This window comes from Boleophthalmus pectinirostris, unplaced genomic scaffold (genome assembly GCF_026225935.1).
Source record: "Boleophthalmus pectinirostris isolate CB_2022bp ecotype Guang Dong unplaced genomic scaffold, ASM2622593v1 HiC_scaffold_5, whole genome shotgun sequence".
Classification (NCBI taxonomy): Eukaryota; Metazoa; Chordata; class Actinopteri; order Gobiiformes; family Gobiidae; genus Boleophthalmus; species Boleophthalmus pectinirostris.
In genome coordinates, this window is record NW_026571404.1 from 18457079 (window position 1) to 18479918 (window position 22840).

At 38.5% G+C, this 22840-nt stretch overlaps 1 protein-coding gene across 7 annotated transcripts in view; it reads left to right on the forward strand.

Moving 5' to 3' along the window:
* tacc2 (transforming, acidic coiled-coil containing protein 2) overlaps positions 1–22840 on the forward strand; it is a 45619-nt gene that overhangs the window by 21396 nt on the left and 1383 nt on the right. For 3 of the 7 annotated variants that reach the window (XM_055162384.1, XM_055162379.1, XM_055162385.1), the window contains 16 exons: positions 8783–8883; positions 9319–10714; positions 11549–11606; positions 11744–11945; positions 12399–12448; positions 12583–12686; positions 13262–13415; positions 14151–14279; positions 14932–15024; positions 16441–16500; positions 18323–18460; positions 18542–18618; positions 19653–19696; positions 21130–21290; positions 21414–21520; positions 21795–21915. In XM_055162384.1, coding sequence (XP_055018359.1) covers positions 8783–8883; positions 9319–10714; positions 11549–11606; positions 11744–11945; positions 12399–12448; positions 12583–12686; positions 13262–13415; positions 14151–14279; positions 14932–15024; positions 16441–16500; positions 18323–18460; positions 18542–18618; positions 19653–19696; positions 21130–21290; positions 21414–21520; positions 21795–21915 — 2995 coding nt within the window. Of the gene's footprint in view, positions 1–8782; positions 8884–9318; positions 10715–11548; positions 11607–11743; positions 11946–12398; positions 12449–12582; positions 12687–13261; positions 13416–14150; positions 14280–14931; positions 15025–16296; positions 16316–16440; positions 16501–18322; positions 18461–18541; positions 18619–19652; positions 19697–21129; positions 21291–21413; positions 21521–21794; positions 21916–22840 lie in introns of those variants that run through there. The other 4 variants (XM_055162380.1, XM_055162381.1, XM_055162382.1 and 1 more) reach the window with 4 other exon arrangements.

Consider the following 22840-nt stretch of genomic DNA (forward strand, 5'->3'; position numbering starts at 1 on the left):
CAATTTTATTTCAACTTAACCTTTGAACATTTTTTATGTGTATTGAAGAAAACAATATAAAATCAATACACCAATTAGCTTTATTCATATGCTGTTCTGTTCTGATGTTTCTTTTGGCAACAGCCTCTTCCTAATTCTTAACTTTCCTACAAACCCCATTAAAAAAATTTTGAAGAAATTTAGCTTAATCTCTCAGCTCATTAAATCGCTATCAGTAGCAGAGTGCCAGTGTGAAACACCATGTCAGAGCCTGGAGATGTGTCAAGCCTGGTTTTTCATGTGGTCACAACACATGTGCCATACAGATATTATCAATGACCGCCTAAGGCTGCAGATCCAGTGATCTCCCTTTGAGGCGCTCTGATTTCACCACTAACTCGTCTGGCATTGATGGGAAAAGACATTTAGAAAAGGGATGCAAGTCAGACTAATGCAGATTTATTATAAATATGTAGAGAACAAAGCTACAGCAAATCAAATTAGGCAAATAAAGATGTGATGAGGCTACATTCCCTTTCATCTATAATAAACTTTTTAGATTCCAGTAAGGGTGGTCAATCACAATATCACAATTTAAATTTAATGCAGTGTAAGACTATTATAAAGTACCTATATTTAAATATCATAATATATCTGTAGGATAGACTTTATATATTTACTTTCACTTTTCCTCTCCTCTGCCTGTAGCCCTGTGTGTGGTGAGTGTGCGAGTTGTGCTGACCCTGATTCAGGTTGAGTGCCTATGAATCTTTCAGAAATAGCTGCCGCAGACACATCTTCTACTGCTTCAGAGCGTTGAATTTTTTATTTGAGAAAGTGGAGCTCAAGTCCAAGTCCACACTCCAACAGATCAGCACAATTTTGTTTACTTTTGCCATCGATGTAATGCAAGTTCACCTGACCAGATTAATTCATACGCAAAGTAATAATGTAGTAACAAAGTAGTAATTTCTAACCACAACTCTTTTTTCTTGGGCAACCGCACTCATCCCCATTCTCAATAACAGCAAATAACAACAAAAATAATCATTAGAAAATTAATTTAGAGAAGAGAGAAGAGTGCAGAATGAAAATGTTGATCACTGTTGATCATTAAATTACTTTAACAACACATGACAATCATTCTATTCAATAAATAAAAAAGAAAATCTATTAATATTACTCTAATTTTCTTGTATCTACTTGTATCATACTGAAGCAGCTGTTGCTATGGGGTCTAGTACAATCAATATTTTTGCTTGTGCAGATTGCTGTGGTAGTGGGCAGTGCTTTACTTGTCCCCTCGGGCTCTACAACATTGATTTTTACCCCCTTCATTTTCTACATGGGTCCAACAGGGTTCATGTTTATTCTACATGCAAATAAAGTAGTTCTGAACAGTGTGTCTGACAAGTATTGCAATTGTGATTGGGTTTGCTATTTGTAGAAGCTTCAGGGAAGAATGGACACAGGGATATTTATAGTGTACTGTAGAGAATAAAAAAAAAAAAAAAGCTGAACTACAGCCTTTGTTATTTAATTGTAATGTGATACCTGTTATCAGTTGTTCATATTTTTTTTTTATATCTATCAGTGGCTAATTTTTGTTAAATTATTAATTTAGTCTTGCAGCCCTAACATGTAGTCCCATGTTACTGTATTTCTAGATTGATGTTTAGCCCCAGATAAGACACTTGAAACCTGTTCTAAACCAGGATGTGAAGTTAGAAGTGCCACAGGCTTGGATTTCTTTTGTTGTGAGTCCTCATTCCTCACACTTTCCCAGGAATTGGACAATAGATGTGTTCTATCAGATTTCAGATATCTACTATACCTTTTGTCAGAAAATGGGATTTTAGGTGATCCTGTTCCTTGCCTCGGATGATGGAAAATCTCAGCATCTATGATAATGCAATATCCAATTTGGCTTGAGTGCCAGTAAATCAGATCAGCTAGTCTGCCATCTGTCCAGTCATTTTACCTACAATTTTAGTACGTACCTATGTAAGAATGTATGTAGCTATATAAGAATGTATGTAGAATATTAGACATTGGTTTTGTAATGCCACTCTTGTTTTTTCAAAGGTAAACAAGAGTAGGTAGTGAAAAAGGTAGTGAAATAAAATAAAAGTTGAAATTTATACATTTTGGTCAAGATATATCTATTACTACCAACTGTTTTGTTACCTTTTGTTATCAAGGTCACTGTGTTGAAAACACTACACGCATCCTTGACTTAAATCCTATTGTTTACATGAAGCTTCACTCTGGTTGGTTGTACTGAAAATGGGAGCTTTCATTGGCTGAAAAGGAAGACATCTTCATGCAGCTAAAACACAGTTAATCTTAATGCAAGCACGGACGAGGCTTGGAACAGAGGTTTTGGGGTCTGCCATTGTGTGGGTGCTCTGCTCTGTTGTAATAGAAATAGCTGCGTGTCTTTTTAAAGGGGCAGGGGGCTGGTATGGGGGGAGAGAGAGAGTACAAGGGGGGAGGAGGAGTCTGAGCAGCAACACGCTGTGGCTCTATCAACGACCAGCGAGAGCAATTCACTCGTGCGCGGAAGCAAGATTTTAACGCCAATTTGCATCGGATGATTGTCTTGTTTTTATTTGAAAATTTAAGGATATCTCCATCGTTGGAATGGTTTACCTGGTAACACGCATGAGGACTATTACTATCAGCGTGGAACCAACAGAGGGACAGACGGATGTGGTATAAATTGGAAGGCTCCTAATCATCTAATGGACTGAATGCCTGATACAAGCAACATCTCCTTGGCGTCTCATCCTCCGCAGTGCAGAGCAGTAAACCTTCCAACCAAAATAAGAAAACGAAGAAAAACATAGACATTTTTGGGTGAAGCAGGTGGATGTGGTGTGTGGTAGGGCATCAGGAGCAGGCAGGGGGGGCCGGGGGGGCTGACCAACAGGACCATGGGAGCCAACGAATCCATGGAACAAGGGCAGACCCGCTGTCTGTCCCAGGAGCACATGTAAGTCACCTGCACACAAGTGTCATGGTACACAGCAGTATATCCTTAGTCAAATAGAATGAACAAAGGCCAATGGAAGCTTTGTTGTTATTTTGAGGGAAGAACAAGTGAAAGGTTGTGGAGTGTCTTAATGCTTTGTTGACACATGTTTTTGTTTATTTATTACATCGGACAGTCACGTAATGAGTAATTTTAGGACCTGTAATTAAATTCACTCATACATTAGTAATAAAGCCACATATTTTACAGTTTTTTGGTCATCGTGGCATTGCTTTTATCTACAAAACATTTGGGTGAAGAACTTGGATCTATTGTGAACCATTATTGCTGAATGTTTTTTGCATTTTAGTAATAATGCTACAATTCCTTTTGTTCATGTATGCAACCGTATGTAAACAGGATATCTTAACAGTGAAAAAGCAAAGCCTCTTTCTTACATAATTTTGTTGTCATGTTTTGGAAGCATTTTTTGTGTGAAGCCATACACATTGGACACACAGCGGCTAACAGAGGAGCATTGTTCTACCCCTTTGTGATGTAAATATGGAGGTGCAGATCCGAACACGTGTTTATGCTCATGCCACGACTGGATGTTTTTCTTCTTTGTACAGTTCTATGTACCTAAAACATAACAGTGGTCCGTGTAATTCCAGTGAGAACCAGATTTAGGTAATGAGTGCATAGGCTGGTGGGGTGATGTGCAGAGGAGGAGGAGGGACCTGAAGAGCGATGAGAGGAGAAAATGGTCTGTTTTATTTATGTTGAATCACAGGACAAGTGGAGCAGCAGTAAGTGTGCGTGGTACTATTTATAGCCTTGTTACTATTTGTGTACTTGTGTAGAATTAATCTTATTGCTTATACTTAAATAGTTAAATAAGGTCATGAGGCTTTTGTTAATGAATTTCCCTATTAACTTTAAGGTTATATATTTAATGTGATACCTACAGTATATCTATGATGCAAGAATATGCTTTTTAGGATAAAAGAAACATTTATATTCAAGTAGGGTTGTGCAATGAATCATATTTATAACTGCGAGATAAATTATTGCTCTATTCAGGTACAAATTATAATGTGTGCTTGTTCTGTTCCTCAAAACCTGGAACAAAGCCACTTTCTACAAAAGTGTCACATTACTAATAAAATAGGTGTATTTCTTTACAGGTTAAATTTGATTGTAATTGTTTGAAGTAAATTGTGATTTCAATTATGAGATCAATAATTTTTGCCATTATTGATCAGCTCTATTAAATCATTTTGAAGTGTTAATGGCATTCTTCTAGAATTATTCACTATAATATGAATGAATTAATTAGATGTACTTCTGGATTCTTCCGTCTTTTCATGAAATTATTAATCATGTTATATACTATTTTTTGTACCCATTTATTCAAATGCTGCTCACAAAACAAATTTGTTTATGCTTATACTGTCTTAATTTGAAGTTGCCATGTGGCTAATACTCTAGGGGCAGGTTGTGTGGTGTCTGCCCTGATGGGGGTTGTTATGCTTTGGTCTAGTGTCTCTTCCCGGACTGTCTGATCTCATCATTAGTTTTGGGCATATTTTTAACCCCCTCCTTGCCATTTTCACTCTGCTGCTGCCCCATTCTTGGCTCTTGCCCTAAAACGTACCATCTGCTCCTCAGATTAGAACACACAAGGTAAAGGATTAACCATTTTATGCATTGTCCTTTCTTTGTTTTGGTCTGTGGAGTTTCAAGTTTATGGACATACCAGGTGTATTGGAGGGTCGATTTACAGTTTTGATGGGAATAACTTGCGTAAAACATCTGGTTCTGTGTGTGAGAATTTGTCATGTTTTTTATAGGTCTCAGTACAGGTACAGCTAATTCTCCATATCATCTTTATGTCCTCTGGGCAAGAAGTCATTGGCTACAGACAGACTGGCTTTGTGTTGCTACAATGGGATCCCTATAGCTTACATTTGACTCTATAAAATACATGAGGTTTAGTTGTATTATTTTTGCTTGTAATGGTTCTCAGAGTATGTATTTCGTAGTAATACAATGGGCAAAGAGGACAGCTACACTCATTCATATTTGGAAAAACAAAACACAAGGGCTCCCTCTGCTGGCCATACGGTTAATAGGAGCCAAGATGTAAACAATACATTTTTTGTTTGTGCTGTGCTTTTTCATTAATTGGATAAAAATGCTTTCTTCATTGTAGCAACTAAGCGAATGACAAGAAATCTGAATCTGCTCTTACTTACTTGTTTTTTCCAATTGTTATACCCAGTTATTATATGATGAACGCATGATAAAAACATATTTGCAATGCTTCACTGAGCAATGATTGATTTCTGAAGCCACACTGATGCAGCTAAGGTCACGCTCAATCATTAGAGCCAAATTCATGCTAAAAACTCAGAATATATTAAGACATCTTTTCATTGACAAAAGTGGGATTTTGTCATATAATCCATTGTGGCTAATCTGCCTCTGCAAGATAAACGATTTAACTCTCTGGAATCTGGTAGCGCCCATCTTCGTTGTCCATCCTCTTTCTGTAAACATATGCAGTGCTATTTTTGAACACTTTTCTATAGTCAGTGAAGCGTTTGACCGTGACTGCCTCTGCCTCTGTCTCTCAGGCTGCAGTGAGACGTTGATATTAGCGCCTTCTGCTGTTTCTATGTGCCCTGAACATGACCACTCGCCCACTCACCACTGTCATCTGCTGCTCTGCTCTGTTTTGTCTGCATCTGCTCCTCTAGGCTGTAAATAGACTCTGCGTTTAGACTGCAGTCACATTATTACAACTGGCTTTTTGATGTTCCAGCCAACAGTCTTATTAATTGGTCTGATGGCTGCATTTGATTATAGGTCTAGTTTTGTTTCCTTTTAACTGCTCTTGTGCTCATAGAATATTTTTTTCATAGAATACTGTATGTTTTATTGATTTTATTACAAAAAAAACAAACCTCATTAATTTATTTATACGTGTTTATATGAGTGTAAATATAATAGTTATTTTACCTTACAGTAAAATTCCCGTGCTGTACGTCGTGTGCTGTGGGTGGCAGTTTGTTTCTGAACATATGGTGGGAACAGCCTCATGTTTCCATGGCAACACAGTGTTTGCAAACCCATTATCTGCTTATATTGTTGAGAAACTATGGGGAGTTTATTTGCAATTTATGAGGTGAGAAGGTAAGAAAAACATTTTACTGTTGCAGAATTGTCTTTTATATGCCTGCATTAAGTGTGCAGACAAATAGTGTGAAAATTATACCAAGAAAGATTCATAATGAAAAAATGAATGTACAGAACCAAATAATAATAGGAAATAAAATACACATGGATGTTTGATCCTGGGTCTCTGTTGTGGCTCAGTATATCTCCCAGAGATTATGGCTCTCTTTTGGTCATCAGTCTCACACCAGCACTAACCTGAAAATGACAAAAAATGTGCAATTCAATTTACTATAAATGAGAAGAAAAAATACAACAGCCATCTTATATACTGTGGAAATAGTCTTGTTTTTAAGCTATTATAAAAATGGCGTGAAATTGTCGTGTCAGTTCACATAAAATCTGAAACAAAACTGGATCGATGTTTATGCTTGATTAATTAAAACCATATGGATGAATGAATCATTTAGTTTATGCAAATACCTGATCATCAATCATCAAATTGTCAAGTCCACATGGGTGCATGGGTAAATTAAGCAAACACTGGCAATAGTAGGAGACTGATAGCAGCTGCCCATTGTGACATAAATACAAGAATGACCATGAATATCAGTGGGACCTATTATTAGTCTTTTTTTTTTGGGTCTCTCATTGAAGCTATAATGATCACAAGATGAGATTTCAACCACTTTTATACTCTCACCATCAAATGCTCAAAATCTCTTGCTGCTAAAGTGTTCATAGACTCAGACTCAGATCAATAGACTCTGCAGGTATGAATCTTTACCAGCTCCTCTGCATTATGCTGTTATATGCTTTTACTCAGAGCAGTGATTATAAAGTCCCTATAAACCCCCTATAAAGCCCCTATATCAGTAAAGATTTGGGGTTTTAGTTTGTACACTTTGCCTATGCCCAAGGAGAAAAGGGTGGGACTGCGTTTTCCTGTTTCCATCTTTTTTATATAAATAAATTCTAGCTAAATACAACCAGTGCTTGTTAATGAGAGCTGGTGTGATTGGTGGGCTGTCGTCTGCGTTTTCCTCTTTGTGGATACAGCAGTGTGATCAGACAGGGAGAGAGAGAGGGATGAAGGAGAGAGAGGGAGAAAGGGAGGGGAGGTAAAAGGCTGAAGCCATAAGGGAGAATGCAACAGAAGCAGAGAGGAGCCTCCAAAATACAGCCAATACATGGGCTTGAACATCTGCAGTCTTTCTGCCATTTTATTTTTAATCATTTTTATTGGGAAGAGAACAAGATTAACGGATACCTACGGCCTTACAGATTATAAGACGGAGCTTAAAGAATTGAAGGATTTAGAGTTTATAGTTTATAGAGGAACCTGGAGACAGCAGTGAGATTGTATCGTCATCGGCAGTCAGCGCGCGTCTACCTTTTGCGTCGGCCAATCACAGCGTAGTGCGGAAGAGCTGCATCCTGGTTCCAGCATGGCAGTGAGTGCGTGGCAGGCTCTGTCTCCTCTGCAGTGGGCCCGATGGGGATGGGATTCGCTGGTGGGAGGGGCGACCACTCCAGACGGGGACAGCCCAGGATCGGAGCCCTCTCTGGGGATACTCCGCCGGATCTCATGGAGTACAAGCCATGACAGCCTGGTCAAGGCTGCCATCAGGCCGATCTGGCAGAGGTGAGGGAGTGGCGGGGATGATGTATTGATTTACAGAAATGAAGGTTCGGGAGTGTTAAGACCTGCCCATGATGGTGTCTAGTCTTAAAATACATTCAAATAAAAAGACAAATGATTTAATCCCCCTGTGGTCATACTATTAAGCCAGGATAAGTGCTGAATCCTTTTGTGTTCATCCCATCAGGTGGCACATGATGGGCTTGAGGGGGCAAGTGTAAATAGGTTATTTTAATAGATATATTACTCTTATTGTCATGCTTAAAACTAGTATAACAAGTGATTCATTCTGCGTGGTGCAAAGTGCCACAAGATCTCGCAATATCGAAATGCTACAAGATTATCGTCCCTCTGGACAGTGATGACATGAAATGTTTATAGTACAAATATGCAAGAGCCAAGTGCAAAGCTGACGATAATAATTTTCCAGAGCACATATCTTAAACAATGATTTTGGTTTACATTTTTTGTTGACTAGTTTTTGTGGACTCAGTATATTGTCTTTTAAAATGCATCTTGTCCGAACCTCAGGAATTGTATTTTTTCATTTTGTAATACAACAATGAATACAAAAAAGAGACTCATACTTACTACAACTGCAACTGTAGTGCATCTTGTTTTCTGAGAAGATAGTCACACTCTCAGGTGATTAATTAAATGGAATAAAAACATAGACATTTGGTTAGTTTTGTACTTACTGGTCACTTTATTAAATATTGATGTTGGTATTATTTTTTTGACTGCTGAGTGTTCACTTTGGTAATCCACTTTACTATTGCTGTTTTACTATAGGTTTAAGGGCTCATCTGTGCAGTTATAACCTTGGGGCTTGTGGACAGTATTGTCAATTAAACCCAGAGTTGCTCATCTGAAATACCCCCTCTGGATGTCAGTTATTGCTGTCCATAGCATAGTGGCTTTATTAAAACAAGCCTAGAGCAATCCACACAGGGCGTATCAGAATTTTATTGTCTTATCAATTTTTATTTTTATGTCATTTTTTACAGGAGCTCAGACTCTGATGGAGCCTTTGAGACCCCAGAGTCGACCACTCCAGTGAAGGCAACCCCAGAAATCCCCAACCAGCAAACAGTGGCCAGTGAACAAGGTATTAAAATATATTGGACTATAAATCACTTGGTACAGTATACAAAAAATATAAAGTTATGTTCACAATGAAGCATTAAAACATAACAACTAATATCTAACTGCTAACCATTAACATAAAACACTTAATATAATATAACAATTACAAAGAAGAGAGGTTCAATTTTTTTTTTTTTATATTTGATAGGTTTATCCATACTTCAATGCCACAGTACTGGGTCACTGGTTGCCCCCATGATAAGCAAGTAAAATGTCATTGTTCTGACTGACTGTATCAAAGATTTCAGAGCACCCTCTAGTGGACTGATCCAGTAATTATCAGAGTGGATTTTTAGGATCTTCTAGGATTTGGTTTCTTGCATGCCTTAAGCAGCTGTATTTATTAATTGCTTCCTTAAAAAAGCTAACCAAGTCATTTATATGTTATGTTTTTCAGTACAAGACTCTTCCATCAATAACACTGTGTCTGACTTGCCTTTTGAACGATCCTGCAACTCCCCCTCCACTGCTTTTGATGAAGATAGACCTATTGCAGCCAGTGGGTCCTATAACATTGACCTGTTTGCAGTAGATTCAAATCCCGCATTGACCCGCTCCCTCAGTCTTCAGGGAGGAGAACTAGATCATTCCGACGTGCAGTTCGGATCAGCAGGGTTCCGACCACATTCCGAATCTTTCTCTGTTGGAAGTGGGAGCGCACCAGGAACTTTGCATCGACCTAAAAAAGTCAGAGGAGGTTCACTTAAAAAGAAGCCTATTTTAAGACAGAACTCAAATCCGGAAAGTGCAAAACCAGCGTCATCCAGTAGCACGCCTGAGATTTTAAAAAGAGCAAAACCTCGAACATCCAGTCCCTTACAGCCTCAAGAGGAAGGCGAAACTGGATCCGCGACCCCAAGTCCTGGCGGTACACTCAGACGAACAAGAAAGAACCGTGTAGTGACTCCACCCCCTCTCGCCGAAGAGACCAACACCACTCCGAACGACAATTCAGCGGTCTCTGCCTTACCCCTGTGTCAAGAGGAGACCCAAGTCTCTACAAGTCCAAACCCCAAAGAAGAATCACCCATCCCACCCAGTGCCTCCTACAGTTGGGACCCAGACAATATTGACAATATCAACCCATTCAAAACAGGAGGTAGTAAAATCGCTAATTCTCCTGTACTAGGACGTAAAGATATTTCTAGCACTGAACCTATACGCACAGAAAGCCCCACTATCCCTTCTTCAGATCCCCTTCCTCCCAGTGACCCAGCTCCTTCTAAAGAGCCTATTTTTAACCCAGAGGAGCAGCCGATTTTGCCAAACCGTCAAGGCGTAAGGCTGGAGTTTGATTACTCAGAGGAGAGTGGTGAGGCGGCCCAACAGGCAACCCCTCCACCCAAAAAACTGGGCAAAAAGCCTGGTGCCAAGATGCCTCTTCGGAGACCCAAGCTAGGACTGAAAAAGCCTCCTCCCACACAGACGCAGGAGCTTGACAACAGTGCTCCAACCAATGGGAACGATGATGAAATCCCAGTGCCCAAAGTCTCATATAACTTTGAAGACAAGTGGGACGATCCTAATTTCAACCCGTTTACTTCTAAGAAAGGCATTGGGAACTCCCCCAAGTTATCTCGCCCCTCTCATGCTTTTGACCCCAATAACTTTGATGACTCCATAGACCCTTTCAAATCGTCAAATAAAATCAGCATTTCTCCTCCAAAGGCCTCTGCGTCTTTTGAACTGTCTGCAAATGATAATGATGTAGAGAATGATAATGACAACGTTGGAGAACTGGAAGACCAAAATCAGAACAAGCCTGCCAAGAAGAAGAAAACTCCAATTAAATCGTAAGTGGAAATATTAAAGTGCATTTGACAGATTAATATATTTCCTAATTATTTCAGTATTCTTAAATATAATGATATTAACTGTGTTTTAGTGAAATGAGCAGTCTGACCTGTCATGTGCACTTTAAAATGTAATCTTTGGATTTTCAGATGATATAGTTTGTAGGGCTAGTTTGTTTTTTCCCATTGTATGTACATTGTCTGTCTTGGCTGTCACCTGTGTCTATGTATTCCCAATGTCATAGGAAGTCCAATGGTGTGTCCTCTCTATGTTGTATGTTGTAAGTACAGGGACAATTTGGTCAATAAGCCTAACATCTATAAACTCACATATCTCACCGATGTTGTTAATGTATGAATACTTATTTTACAAGCTTCTGTCATCTTTTAACCAGACATGTTTTGCCATTCAATTTAGGGTGTCATTGCCTATCAAAGTATCAAACCAGTCCTCAAAGAAAAGCACATTGGTAATAGTGACATCTAGTGGCCAGTTGCACCAAACGTTCACCTTGCACAATAGAGAAACTGTACACTCTGGTAGCTGGTCTAAATACTACACAAAAATCCATACTTCTATTTATGCTACATTTAGGATTAGCAAATGGGTCAAAAAGTAAAATCAATAGGGCAAAACGAGACTAAAAATTCTAATTTCTTATATTTTCTTAATTTATTTTAATGTTAATTCACCTTTGTTCATGTTATTGACTAATTATGGCTACCTTATCTGCTACATTGATGATTTTATGATACATACACAAACAAAAGTTGTGTATGTATCATAAACAATTAGTACAACAAACACATTCACTTTATTTGTATTTTCTACAGTAATACTTTCAGAGTCAAGAGGTCACCAAAGAAATCACCACTGTCAGAACTTGCTCAGGTACCAATCTTGAGATTACAGTTTTATTTATTTATTATTTTACATTTTTGACAGTTTTATATTTTTAACTATTTTTCATAATTCATACATTTGTATTTTCCCACTTTTTCTTGCTAACTATTATTCACTTTCTGCAGGACTCCCCAGAAGACCCCGTGTCAAACCACCCCCAGGACGACCACGCCACAGACGAGGAGAAGCTGGCCTCCTCCTCCGGGCACAAGTGGAGCGCCCTGCAGAGTGTGGAGGCTGGTTTAAACTCTGAACAACAGGACTTCCCTCAACCTAGCGACCTCACAGCTTTTGTGAACGAGAGCAATTTGCCCCTAGAGACCACAGGTCAGGCTTGTCTTCATTTAATTTATTCTGCATATGAGCATGTATGTTTAACTAAAATCCAAGCTAAACTAAACTAAAGCCATGTCAGAAGCGAGTAGGATGAAGCATTCTAGTCTTTCAATAAGTATTACTGCATAGGCTTCAGAGCCAACCACAAACCATTGAAACTGGCCGACTCTATTACAAACATGACACTGCTGTGCTGTATATCCAATCATACAGCGCTGCCATTGATTTAGTTTCACCAATAGAATGCGCCTGCTGCCCTATATCCCTACTGCACTCTGACCTCAATGGCCATTTCTAAATGTGGGCGGTCTGTTTTATTGGATCATAGATGAAACTGGAAAAGCAACTCCATTTTGAGCCTGGTCTCATGTTTGTGGCAATTCAAACATAGCTGTGTTGTTTATATTTTTATATTTAAATAAAACATGTATGTTACCCTGTCAGGAGCTGACTATGAGATTGAATACATGGAGAAGATTGGCACCTCTTCACCTGTGAGTAGTCATGTCTTTTGCACCTTTATTGTTATATATATGTGTCACTCATAGATTCAATCAAAAGTATTTTTTTTATTTAGGTATGACTTTTAGTATGACTATATTCTGTTATGTTCTTTTGTCTATTTTAGCCTCTGTCGGTGAAGAAGCCATCTCTGTACCTCAAGTTGGACTCAGTGTCTGACAACTTAAACAACACCACCCATGGGTCTGAACCTAACTCGCCTTGCACTGGGTAAGTCAGTATCTCTTCTCCAGTCTTTTACCTTTCCATTGTAGATGACATTTTGAGGACTTTTGTCCATTTAAAAGCTAGAATAGAATGCAATTTGATTCAGTTTGCAAGATACAAGCACAAGCACATTGGAATTCTTTTGCATTCTGGTTCACAGAGATACCTCCAAACAACTGACAAAACAAAGACAAAAATATTTAAAAAAAAATAGCTGCAGGCATGAATAGATTTAGGCTAAGTGTGATAATGTCACATGTTTCTGACAAGCAGACAGCAAAGTTAACTTATACTATGTGAACAATACAAGAAAGTAAACAAATTTCACTATTGGTTTATGCTTTCTAGGCATGTGCTGCATTATGATGATGCAATTCCTATCTCTATTTTAAAACAGGATGAGATAAAAGTACGCATCATAGTTCTAGGTTGTTGACATGCAATGCTAAACTTGTCACTCATGTTTATAAATACTTCTCGCTCACACTATGCTCCTAGATATTTCATCATGACTCACTATATGACATGGCTTTCCTTTCTCATTGTGTGTTGTTGGTTATTTGCGTCATTCTCTGCAGGAGCTTTGAGGAGATGGAGGCGCAGATCACAGCGGGCATGAAGACCCCAATCCTCAGCACACGACCTGGTCCAGAAGGCTCTGCCGGAGACAAGGGACGGAAGAGAGAGAGTGAGAAGCTCGCCCGAAACCAGAGCACAGACAGAGAGGAGCAGGTGAGAGTTTGACCAATTAAGACTCACATTGTCCTTTCAGAAGGCATTAATATGTGTGCGACCATTTTTATTTAGATAAGTGTGTTTTATTTTTGAAACATTTTTCTTCATGCCATTATACATGTAGTCACAAGGGGGAGTCAGAGAACCATGGATGAAATTGTGTTGATAATGATTTGGCTCATAACTTCAAGATCTTCTGATATCTTTCACTAACAAGTAGCCATAAGTGGAAGTGGAAAATGTGACTATTAAAAATTAAAACAATATACCTGACCATTTACACATACTATTATATGTTATTATACATTTTCAGCAATAGTGACACAGCAGTGAAACAGCTGCTTATTTGTTTTTATATACAGTAATTGTTTGTTTTGACAAGAAATATATTGCATATTTTGTTTTAGTTTTTAGCCTTTTTGACTAAAATGATTTTTACTTTCTGTCAATATTTACTGAAATATTTTTTTTTGTTTTAGTCTAGTTTTAGAAGACTAAAATGCAATGGAAGTTTAGTTGACTAAATTCATAATACTAAATCAACACTGCAGTAATCATGGCTAATGCACCCATGATTCACCCATAGCAACCGCTTTATGACACAAGTTTGACATAGGTTCCCAAGGCTATAGACAGAAAATCATGTTTATGACTAAGCCCCGAAGTCAGTCCTCGCTTTGCTTTGCTGACCTGCCCCTCCCTGCCCTCTGCTCCCCATGGTGCCCCCTGCAGCCTGTGGGCCCTGCTCCTGCCCCGGACATGCCCCTCTTAGAGCAGCTGTCCGAGTGTGGCGACCCCCTGCAGTACCTGGAGCCTGACCTGGCAGAGACCAACCCCACAGCATTCGCCCAAAAACTGCAGGTGTGTTCAGACCTCAAAATGTCCGCAGTGTAAAACTTCTGGACCTTTCTCTGTTGGGACTTTTGTGCGTCTTTTTGATGTGTGTGTTTCTTTTCTCCTTTTACCATTGTTCACCTCTGTTTGTCTTCATTCTTCCTTACGCATTTTACAGTGCCCTTTCATGACTGTATTGACACCCAAATGAAATGTAAATGGCAAATTGGCAATGTAGGTAACAACTAGAATTCGCAACTCACTTGTGATTTATGGCCATTTTTTTTTGGCTACTGGTCATGACAAATGGCAAATTCAACACTTAAAACTCTTTTTCCATGCCCTGGATATTTTTTGTATGAACTTTTATAATAAACAGACAGGTTTTGTCAACTTTCAGTGTGAAAATACCAAAACAACAAACCCAAACAAATAATGTAAATGTATGTATTTATTTTTAGTGTTTTGAGTGTCTTTTGCAAATGGTGCCAATGCTAGCACTGTGTTTCTTTCAAATTACTCCCTTGAATTTAACTACAGTGTAACAGATAGCAAGCTACAAGTGTCTGAAGTATCTACTGTATATCTCTCTCTCCTTTATTCTTCTATCTATCCTCGGGCCGCGCACCCTCCCCCCTCTCACCCCTCCTTCCTCCTCTCCCTTGTGTGCGTGGCCCAGGAGGAGCTGGTGCTTGCTGCCCTGAGGATAGAGGCTCTGCAGGTAGCCAAAAACATCTCTCAGTGCCCCTCCCTCTCCACTGTATCCCCCCAGGTACTGCGCTGAGTCAGCCTGCACCTGCTCCCGCTGTGTGTTGTGTGGACATGCCTTACTATAACATCTCTAGGAGAATGAGTGAATGAGTGAGGGAGTGAACTAAAAGCAGGTGTGGTAGTGAGTGCATGTGCCTCCTCTTTTAACCCCCAAACCATGGTCTTATGGACATGGTGGCTGCAGCCCTGCATCCACAAACTCAACTTCAGTCTCTAACCTGGCTTACCGTGTCTAATCTGCGCACCCCTACTAGCTTTTTCAGGCTGAATTTCTCACGAAGAGCGAGTCCATTGGCTACTGTACTTGATGCATGTTGCCTGTTCATGCCAAGGCTTAAATGAGCATGAATGTATCTGGGAGCATCATGCTAGGCCCTGTACATTTGCTAAAAACATGTATTTCTTGATTTATTTTGTATAGTTTATTATTTGGTTGCACTTAATATAACTAAACCTTATGAGTTTTAATAAAGCATGAAGAAATACTTAAAGGGCCCATATTATCTTTTAAAATAAATTTTATAAAGTTGTTATCTCATCAAAAACATACGTGGAGTTGTGTTTTGTGTCATTGTTTAACATGTTTAACACACAAACCCTGCATATTTAGGGTGAATTCTTCTCTCAAACTGAAAACACTCTCTTCCACCTTGTGATGTCACGTGGTAATACACTCCACTGTGTTTTTAAACTCCATACACATTCCCTAGGATGATTTGGATCATTTCAGCCCTGGAATTGCCAGTCTGCTGAACTAAAGGTAAAAGGAGCTGTTATCTTGAAAACTACTGCTTCATGACATCATAATGTGGAACAGAGCATTTTGAGCTTTGGAGATGTGGAAAGACTTATAATTATGAAAGACTAATAATAAAGGATTTGTCAAACATGTGTAAATGAAACAAAACATGACTCCATGTATGTTTTTGATGAGGTAACATTGAGGTAACATGGCTTAAAGCTCACCAGAATCATTTTTTGGACCTTTAATCCATAATGAGCAAATAGTAACTATTTAATTAAAGGAGTTAGGAGTTTTTGTATTAATTAAGTGGTTAATAAGCCTGAAACATTTGTAATAAACTGTTTGTTCATTATGAATCAAGTATTTTACAATGCATTATCAAGGCTAATTAGGTGTAGTTATTATTATAAAGTGTTACCTTACTTTACTACCAGACTGTAACAACGTTCTTATTTTGGGATTGGTTCCTTTATCAAGACAACATACCTAGAGTTTGTCGTTGTTTATTTGTATACTTTGTGGTTACAGTAAATGCACTGGACACAGATCGGTTACTTGGTGCATAGGTGATGATGAGTTGCAGTGGAGTGAACACCCAAAGTTGGTTCAGGTCCAATAGCTCCTTGCAGACATGTAGTTCATTTCTGAATCTATTTCTCAAATATTTCACAGTCCTGCCCCAAGAAACCCAGCACTCGTCGATGGAATATCAATGGGTCGCCTCTTATAAAAGTAAGATAAATTTAACCCTGCGACCCGACCTAACCCAACTACTGAACTCCCAGTGTTTAATCCACTTCAATCAGGCATAATAATATGACCACTTATAATAATATTAATGGAAAAGTTGTCATATTTAATGCCTGAAAATGTGTATATAGAATAATTTTAAAAATAGTGTAATGTAACATTTATTACAAAAATAATTGCCTTTGACAACTGACAAACTGCATTGTTTATTGTAGATTGTACATAACAGAATCAGTCAGTAGTAACCTTTACCTTTCGTACTGTCCATTATTTTTGTAGTCACCCCTGTACTTAAGTAATAGCAGTAGTTTAGATATGTATACTGTAGCAAACTGTCTTAATCTGTAATGGTAAGTGTAAAGGTGCAATGTGTCGATTTCTTTTCTGGTGGGGGGTCTGCCACCTGCTTTACCTGGAATGTTCCATATTATCTTTCATTTATTCAATTGCAGGAATTTCATCTATTCAAATATGCATTTTTACCATGAGTGGGCTCATGTCTCCACACATTTGACCTGTAACTTGGCCTGGAGGATCATCCGCTTGTGTCTGTGGAGATAGGCAATTTAAATGTCATAATGTGAAATATTTCAGGCAAAACAAGAACATTTCCATGGGGTCTAGACAAGCAAGTGGTGGACCCTCCAGGAAAAGTTTCACAGTGCAACTTTAAGTCCCAAACCATTTTCTTGTACATTGTGCCTAGAGTAAAGACATTTAAAGTAATTTGGTGGGATTGTCTCTGGGGACCTTTAAAATAATGAAGGAAAGAAAATAGAGTTTTTGTTCAAACCTCTGTAAATTGGAGTGTTGAAAGTCAATTACATTCACTTGTCCGTGACATTATTCTAACCTAACCTTTCCTGCTACACCAGAATAATTGCTCAATTCAGACCCAAGTCTTTTCTTGCTCTGTATTTTACATTGTCTCCAGTGAGCGTCTCCCATTTCATTAAATCCTTTTGTAATCCTGCTCTGCAAGGCACCACAAAATCTTTGCTTCAGTTGAGAAAATAGTATTAAATCTACATTGCTTTTTAATATCAGGTATAGGAAAGAGGCTCTTGATAAAGTCATGTTAAAGGTGCACTATGTAACTTTTCTGGTGGAGGGTCCCATATTTTAGAGATGTGGATGAAGATGGTAATACTTTGCTTAAAATTTTCCACACTATGCAAGAGAGATAAATGTAATGCCATAGTGTGGAACATTCCAGGGAAAGCAATACCATGTCATTGGACAAACCCTCAACTAGAAAAGTTACATTGTGCAAATTTAGGAATCTTATTCTCATATATGATTTTGTATTTGGGGCAGAATTGGTTTACATCTCTAGTCAAGCAGGTAAGACTTATTCATTGCCAGATACATTAACACAAAACTAATTTCTACTTCCTTCATGGCTCAGTCCTTGCTCTAACCCATAATATGATGCAGTTTTATCTGTATCAAAACATTGTATTCCCCTTTGCTTGGAACCTAATCTCATTCAAGCTTTTGGGAAACAAGGAGGTTACCATGACCGCTCAGCTGGAGGCCGCATCAGCCAATCACAGAACTCATACTGTGGTTATGGTGACTGTACCATCCAATCATATGCCAAGTTGGCCAAGTCTTCTGGAGCATCACTGCCCTGGCTAATTTACACATGGCTTATTTATCTCATATTGTTTAATGCTATCTCATGCAGGATGGGTGTATGTTGGTACCTGGAGAGCTTGGGAAGTCTTGCTTGTAATTGCTGTCTATATAACTAGCAATGTTTCCATTTCTTTCTGTTCTTTCATTTGGTTCCGGGGAGCAGCGAAAAGAAACCGCTCCAAATGACAGTGCAGTATCCAAGAATTCCCTGTATGCCCGGAACACCAGTAACTACATGGAGGGAGAGAGCCCCCATCTCCCCAGTGACATGGACCACTCGCTGGGGATTGCACGAGAAGAGGTGGGGTCTTTTATTTTTATCCTGGATCTGAAAATGCTCTTTTTCTCTGGCTTCTCTACAAACAATTTTCCCATTTTGTAGATTATAACAAAAGAGAAGGAGGTCCTGGAGTGGCAAAAGAAATATGAAGAGAGCAGAGTGGAAGTGGTTGAGATGAGGTAATGTTCAGATTTTGTCATTACTTTACTGTGGTACTGTGGTTACTGTGGTTACTGTGGTTACTGTGGTTACTGTGGTAGTAGTAGCAGTAGTAGTATTAGTTGCACCAACAATATGCAATGTGCAAACTTTGGAGGCGTATCTATATTAATCAAGCAATAACCTTTTCATATTAAGATCCAATCTTTTTAATATAGGTTTTCAGGCAATTTTGCAGTATTTCCAAAGCTCAGAAATTCGACTTTGACTGAAAAGCAAACAAAGACGGAAGTAATATAATAATAATAATAATAAGTATAAAATATAAAGAAACTAATTAATCTACAGTATATAAGAGATGGGTTAAGGATAATGCAGTATAAAGACATTAGGTGAAACAGGCTGTTCCTTAAAGTAATTAAATTAATTTAAAGTAAGTGTCATACTCTGCAGGTAGAGGGTGGGTGTTCAGTTGGCCCCAGCCCAGTTAGTGTGGATAAAACAGGACTTAGTTCATTTGACTGATTCGAGTGAGGATAAGGAGAGGCTAAGAGGCTAACAGGAGAGGCATGGCTAATCAATCCTCTTACCGCCGCTAACCTGATTAGAATGAAACACTGCTCCCTACTGGCCCCTGCTGGCGTAGAACTGACGGAATGGACTAAAACCAACAATAGGGAAAACAATTGTACAGCATGATTAGTGAAGATTAAATCTGTTATAATAAAAAATGACCCCAAAAAGATTTGAATGAAATGTGAATTTATGTCATATTATTTTTTTATAAATATTGGAAAAAACAGTCAAGGTCAACACAGATACAGATCGCAAAAAGTAAAAGTTTATTTATTTCAGTATGTTACCTCTGGAACAGAAGGATAAACTTTTAGACGACAACACGATAACATACACATAAGCATGATGTAGTAACTACTGTAAGAACATTTAAAACTAGGTGGTTCTAATTTGTTTTAGGTTTTTTTCATCATTTATTAAAAAAAAAAAACATTGTCTGTTTATTGTCTGTTTGTTTATTGTCTGTTCTATATTGTAGGCGAATTGTTGCTGAGTATGAGAAAACAATTGCACAGATGATCGGTGAGTCACTTAAATTTGTTTTTTAGAGCACAACATAGATTTTATTTTAAGCCATTTGCCCCCCAAACACTTGCCACTTCTTGTTGCGGCACCAATTAATTTGCACACGACAAAAAGAGGAATATGTTCTCATACGCCTTAATCCATCACGGCTCTGACTCGGGCGAGATGTTATAAAAACTGTTTATTTCTCCTGCGACACGCTCTGTGTCTCTGGGTTTTCTGTTTGCGATGCTTTTTGCTCTGACTTGACCTGAATTGCGATGCCTTCAGAGAGAAGAGATGCCGCACCTTTTTGCTCACCGTGGCACCTATTCTCTGGGACTCATTAAAAACCACTGCAGGCTCATGCGCTCTGCATTACCCCTGCTGCTGCTTATAATAACTTTTTTATTTTTTACAACTCCTGTGGACATTTCCCAAGATTCAATTTGCCTAATTTCTGCTCCGTCACTAAAGGATCTTGTTGAGCTGAGCTTTTGGTCACGTGTCTTGCCCTCACAGCTTGACTTTTAACACACTCCCTTCTTTTGTGTTCTGCCGCCATCTTTGCCCCCCCTTTACTGTCACACAGGCATGCCAGGTGAGTAAGCAGTCGCCCTTCACCTGTCTGTGTCACCTCCATCTGAGCGCCACAAGCCTTACTTGCATCTCACCTGTGAACGCTGCCTGCTCATGTGTTGTATTGATAGTATACTGTTCACTAATTATATTTTCCATGGTAAAAAGGACTTCATCTATTGGTTTTCAGGTGTCTTTTATGTCAGGCCAATATTAAAGAGAATAAACCATATAAGTTGATCATCAGTACAAGGCAAACATACATACTGTCTTCCAAAGCTAGATAAACAAAAAGGTTTGCATCAGAAAGAGTATCCAAAAGAGACATTTCTTCATTCGTTGTAGGTCAAAAGGTCAGATTTTTATTAAGAAGCAATATTTTGTACATCTAGATTGTGGATTTCGTCTTGTACTTAAAATTCTTACTTTGCAAATCAGCAAAATCTTAAAACAAACAAACAAAACAAGCAAACAAAAAAAAAAGTCATCTAAAATTATTAAGTTGTTCCTCTTCCAGAATATGACCCTCTAATCTTTTAAGTCGACACCCAACACAACAAAATATTCATGGTCATAATCTATAATCTATAATAAAATTGTTTGCCTCTAACAGTATGATGAATTTTCCCATTGTTTAGTGATTTATTTTGCATGCTTCATTGATAAAGTCATCAATGTTGTACAGTGTAAGTCTTCCACTAACCCTCACATCTGGTACATTTGGTTTAAGTGGATATAACTGTTTTGTTGTCAATGGAGGTCATTTTTCCCTCTACAGAGTCCATTACAGTTTACTTCTGCATTAACACTGTACCCATAAAATAAATAACAACACTAACTAAATTAACCTTCTGCATTTATGTTTCTTTTAGAGGATGACCAAAAAGAGAAGTCCCTGTCCCACCACACGATACAGCAGCTCATTTTGGAGAAAGACCAAGCTCTCGCCGATCTCAACTCAGTGGAAAAATCTTTAGCCGATCTTTTCAGGCGCTATGAGAAAATGAAGGACGTACTAGAAGGTTTCCGCAAGGTGACTCATAGAGACACATAGAAATTAATTAGCCAAATATAACCCAACATTTACAGGCATTGTATATTTCTTCCATTAGCTCCATGCCCAGTAATTAACCTATGAATGTCATTGTGCTCATAGAATGAAGAGGTTTTGAAGAAATGCGCGCAAGAGTATTTATCTAGGGTGCGGAAAGAGGAGCAGCGCTATCAGGCCCTAAAGATCCATGCGGAGGAGAAACTAGACAAGTAAGTCAATACATGCCCTCATTATATCAAGTTCATTCAGATTTTCCCCAAAGGAAGCATGCAACAAAATACTGCATTTCTCACAATGAAGTAAGTTTGGAAGAAGGCCAATGTAATTAACTGTTTCTATAGATTAGTCTAACACACTGGCGCTATTTAATGTAAGGTTTTTATAATGTAAGCTACTTGTACACAAGCTTTGCAAATGTAAGCCTGTTTACATAAGTGTTGTGGAGGGTATGAAGAGGTGACTTTGCATTTGTGTTGTGTCCAGGGCCAATGCAGAGATAGCACAAGTGCGAGCCAAGTCCAAACAGGAGCAAGCGGCATACCAGGCCAGTCTGCGCAAGGAGCAGATGAAGGTGGACTCACTGGAGAGGACACTAGAACAGAAGGTCAGGAAATTACAATTAAATGTCCTATATTACACGAATGGACTCTTGTGAACTTTTAGCCATGTTATAATGTTGGTACCTCTTCAAAAACTGACCTGGAGTTGTGTTTTGTTGCATTCACACAGTTTGAGTAACCCTTTATTATTAGTCTGTCTACATCTTCAAAGCTCCAAATGCTCTGTTCCACCCTGTGATGTCATGAAGAGGTAGTTCTCAAGTTAACAGGGCTGAAATCATCCAAATGATTCAAGTGATGGTGTATGGAGTGGAGCCCCTCCTCTATTTCCCATGACATGACAACAGATTGTTTTGAGTTTGAGAGAAGAACTCAGCCTTAATATGCAGGATTTGTGTGTTAATGAAACAAAACACAGCATCAGGTTTGTGATGAGGAAACAACATCATAACAGAACAGAAAATAGCGTAATACAGGCCCTTTAATATAATGTGAATGAAATTAAACTGTCTCTTTGTTTTATTGTGTCTTTGCCAAAGTTGCATGAATGAAGCCCTCGATAAGAAGACCTATTTTAATTTAACTAGCCTGTGACATTTAAAAGTTTTACATGAGAGATAAGAGAACTGTTTTTTTTTTCCGTCTGTGAGGAAATGCAGTCTTTTAAGCTCAACAATAAAGTACAAGAACTGTTCAGACATACTTTGAGTTCAGACATACTGTTCAGACATACTTTGAGTTTGAGAATTAAAATACTAAATTGAATAAAAGATACAATCTAAGCTACAGGAACTATTATGCACAAGAGGTGATAACTGATCAAATGTGTGAGAAATTCAAGCACCCACACAACATAAGTATATTCATAATATTCTGAAATAAAATATATTCAGTGTATGCTTGGTTAGTGCATATATTGCATCTCCATCTCTGTTTTTCCAGATATTTATCTTTCCCCGAGGCCAGGAT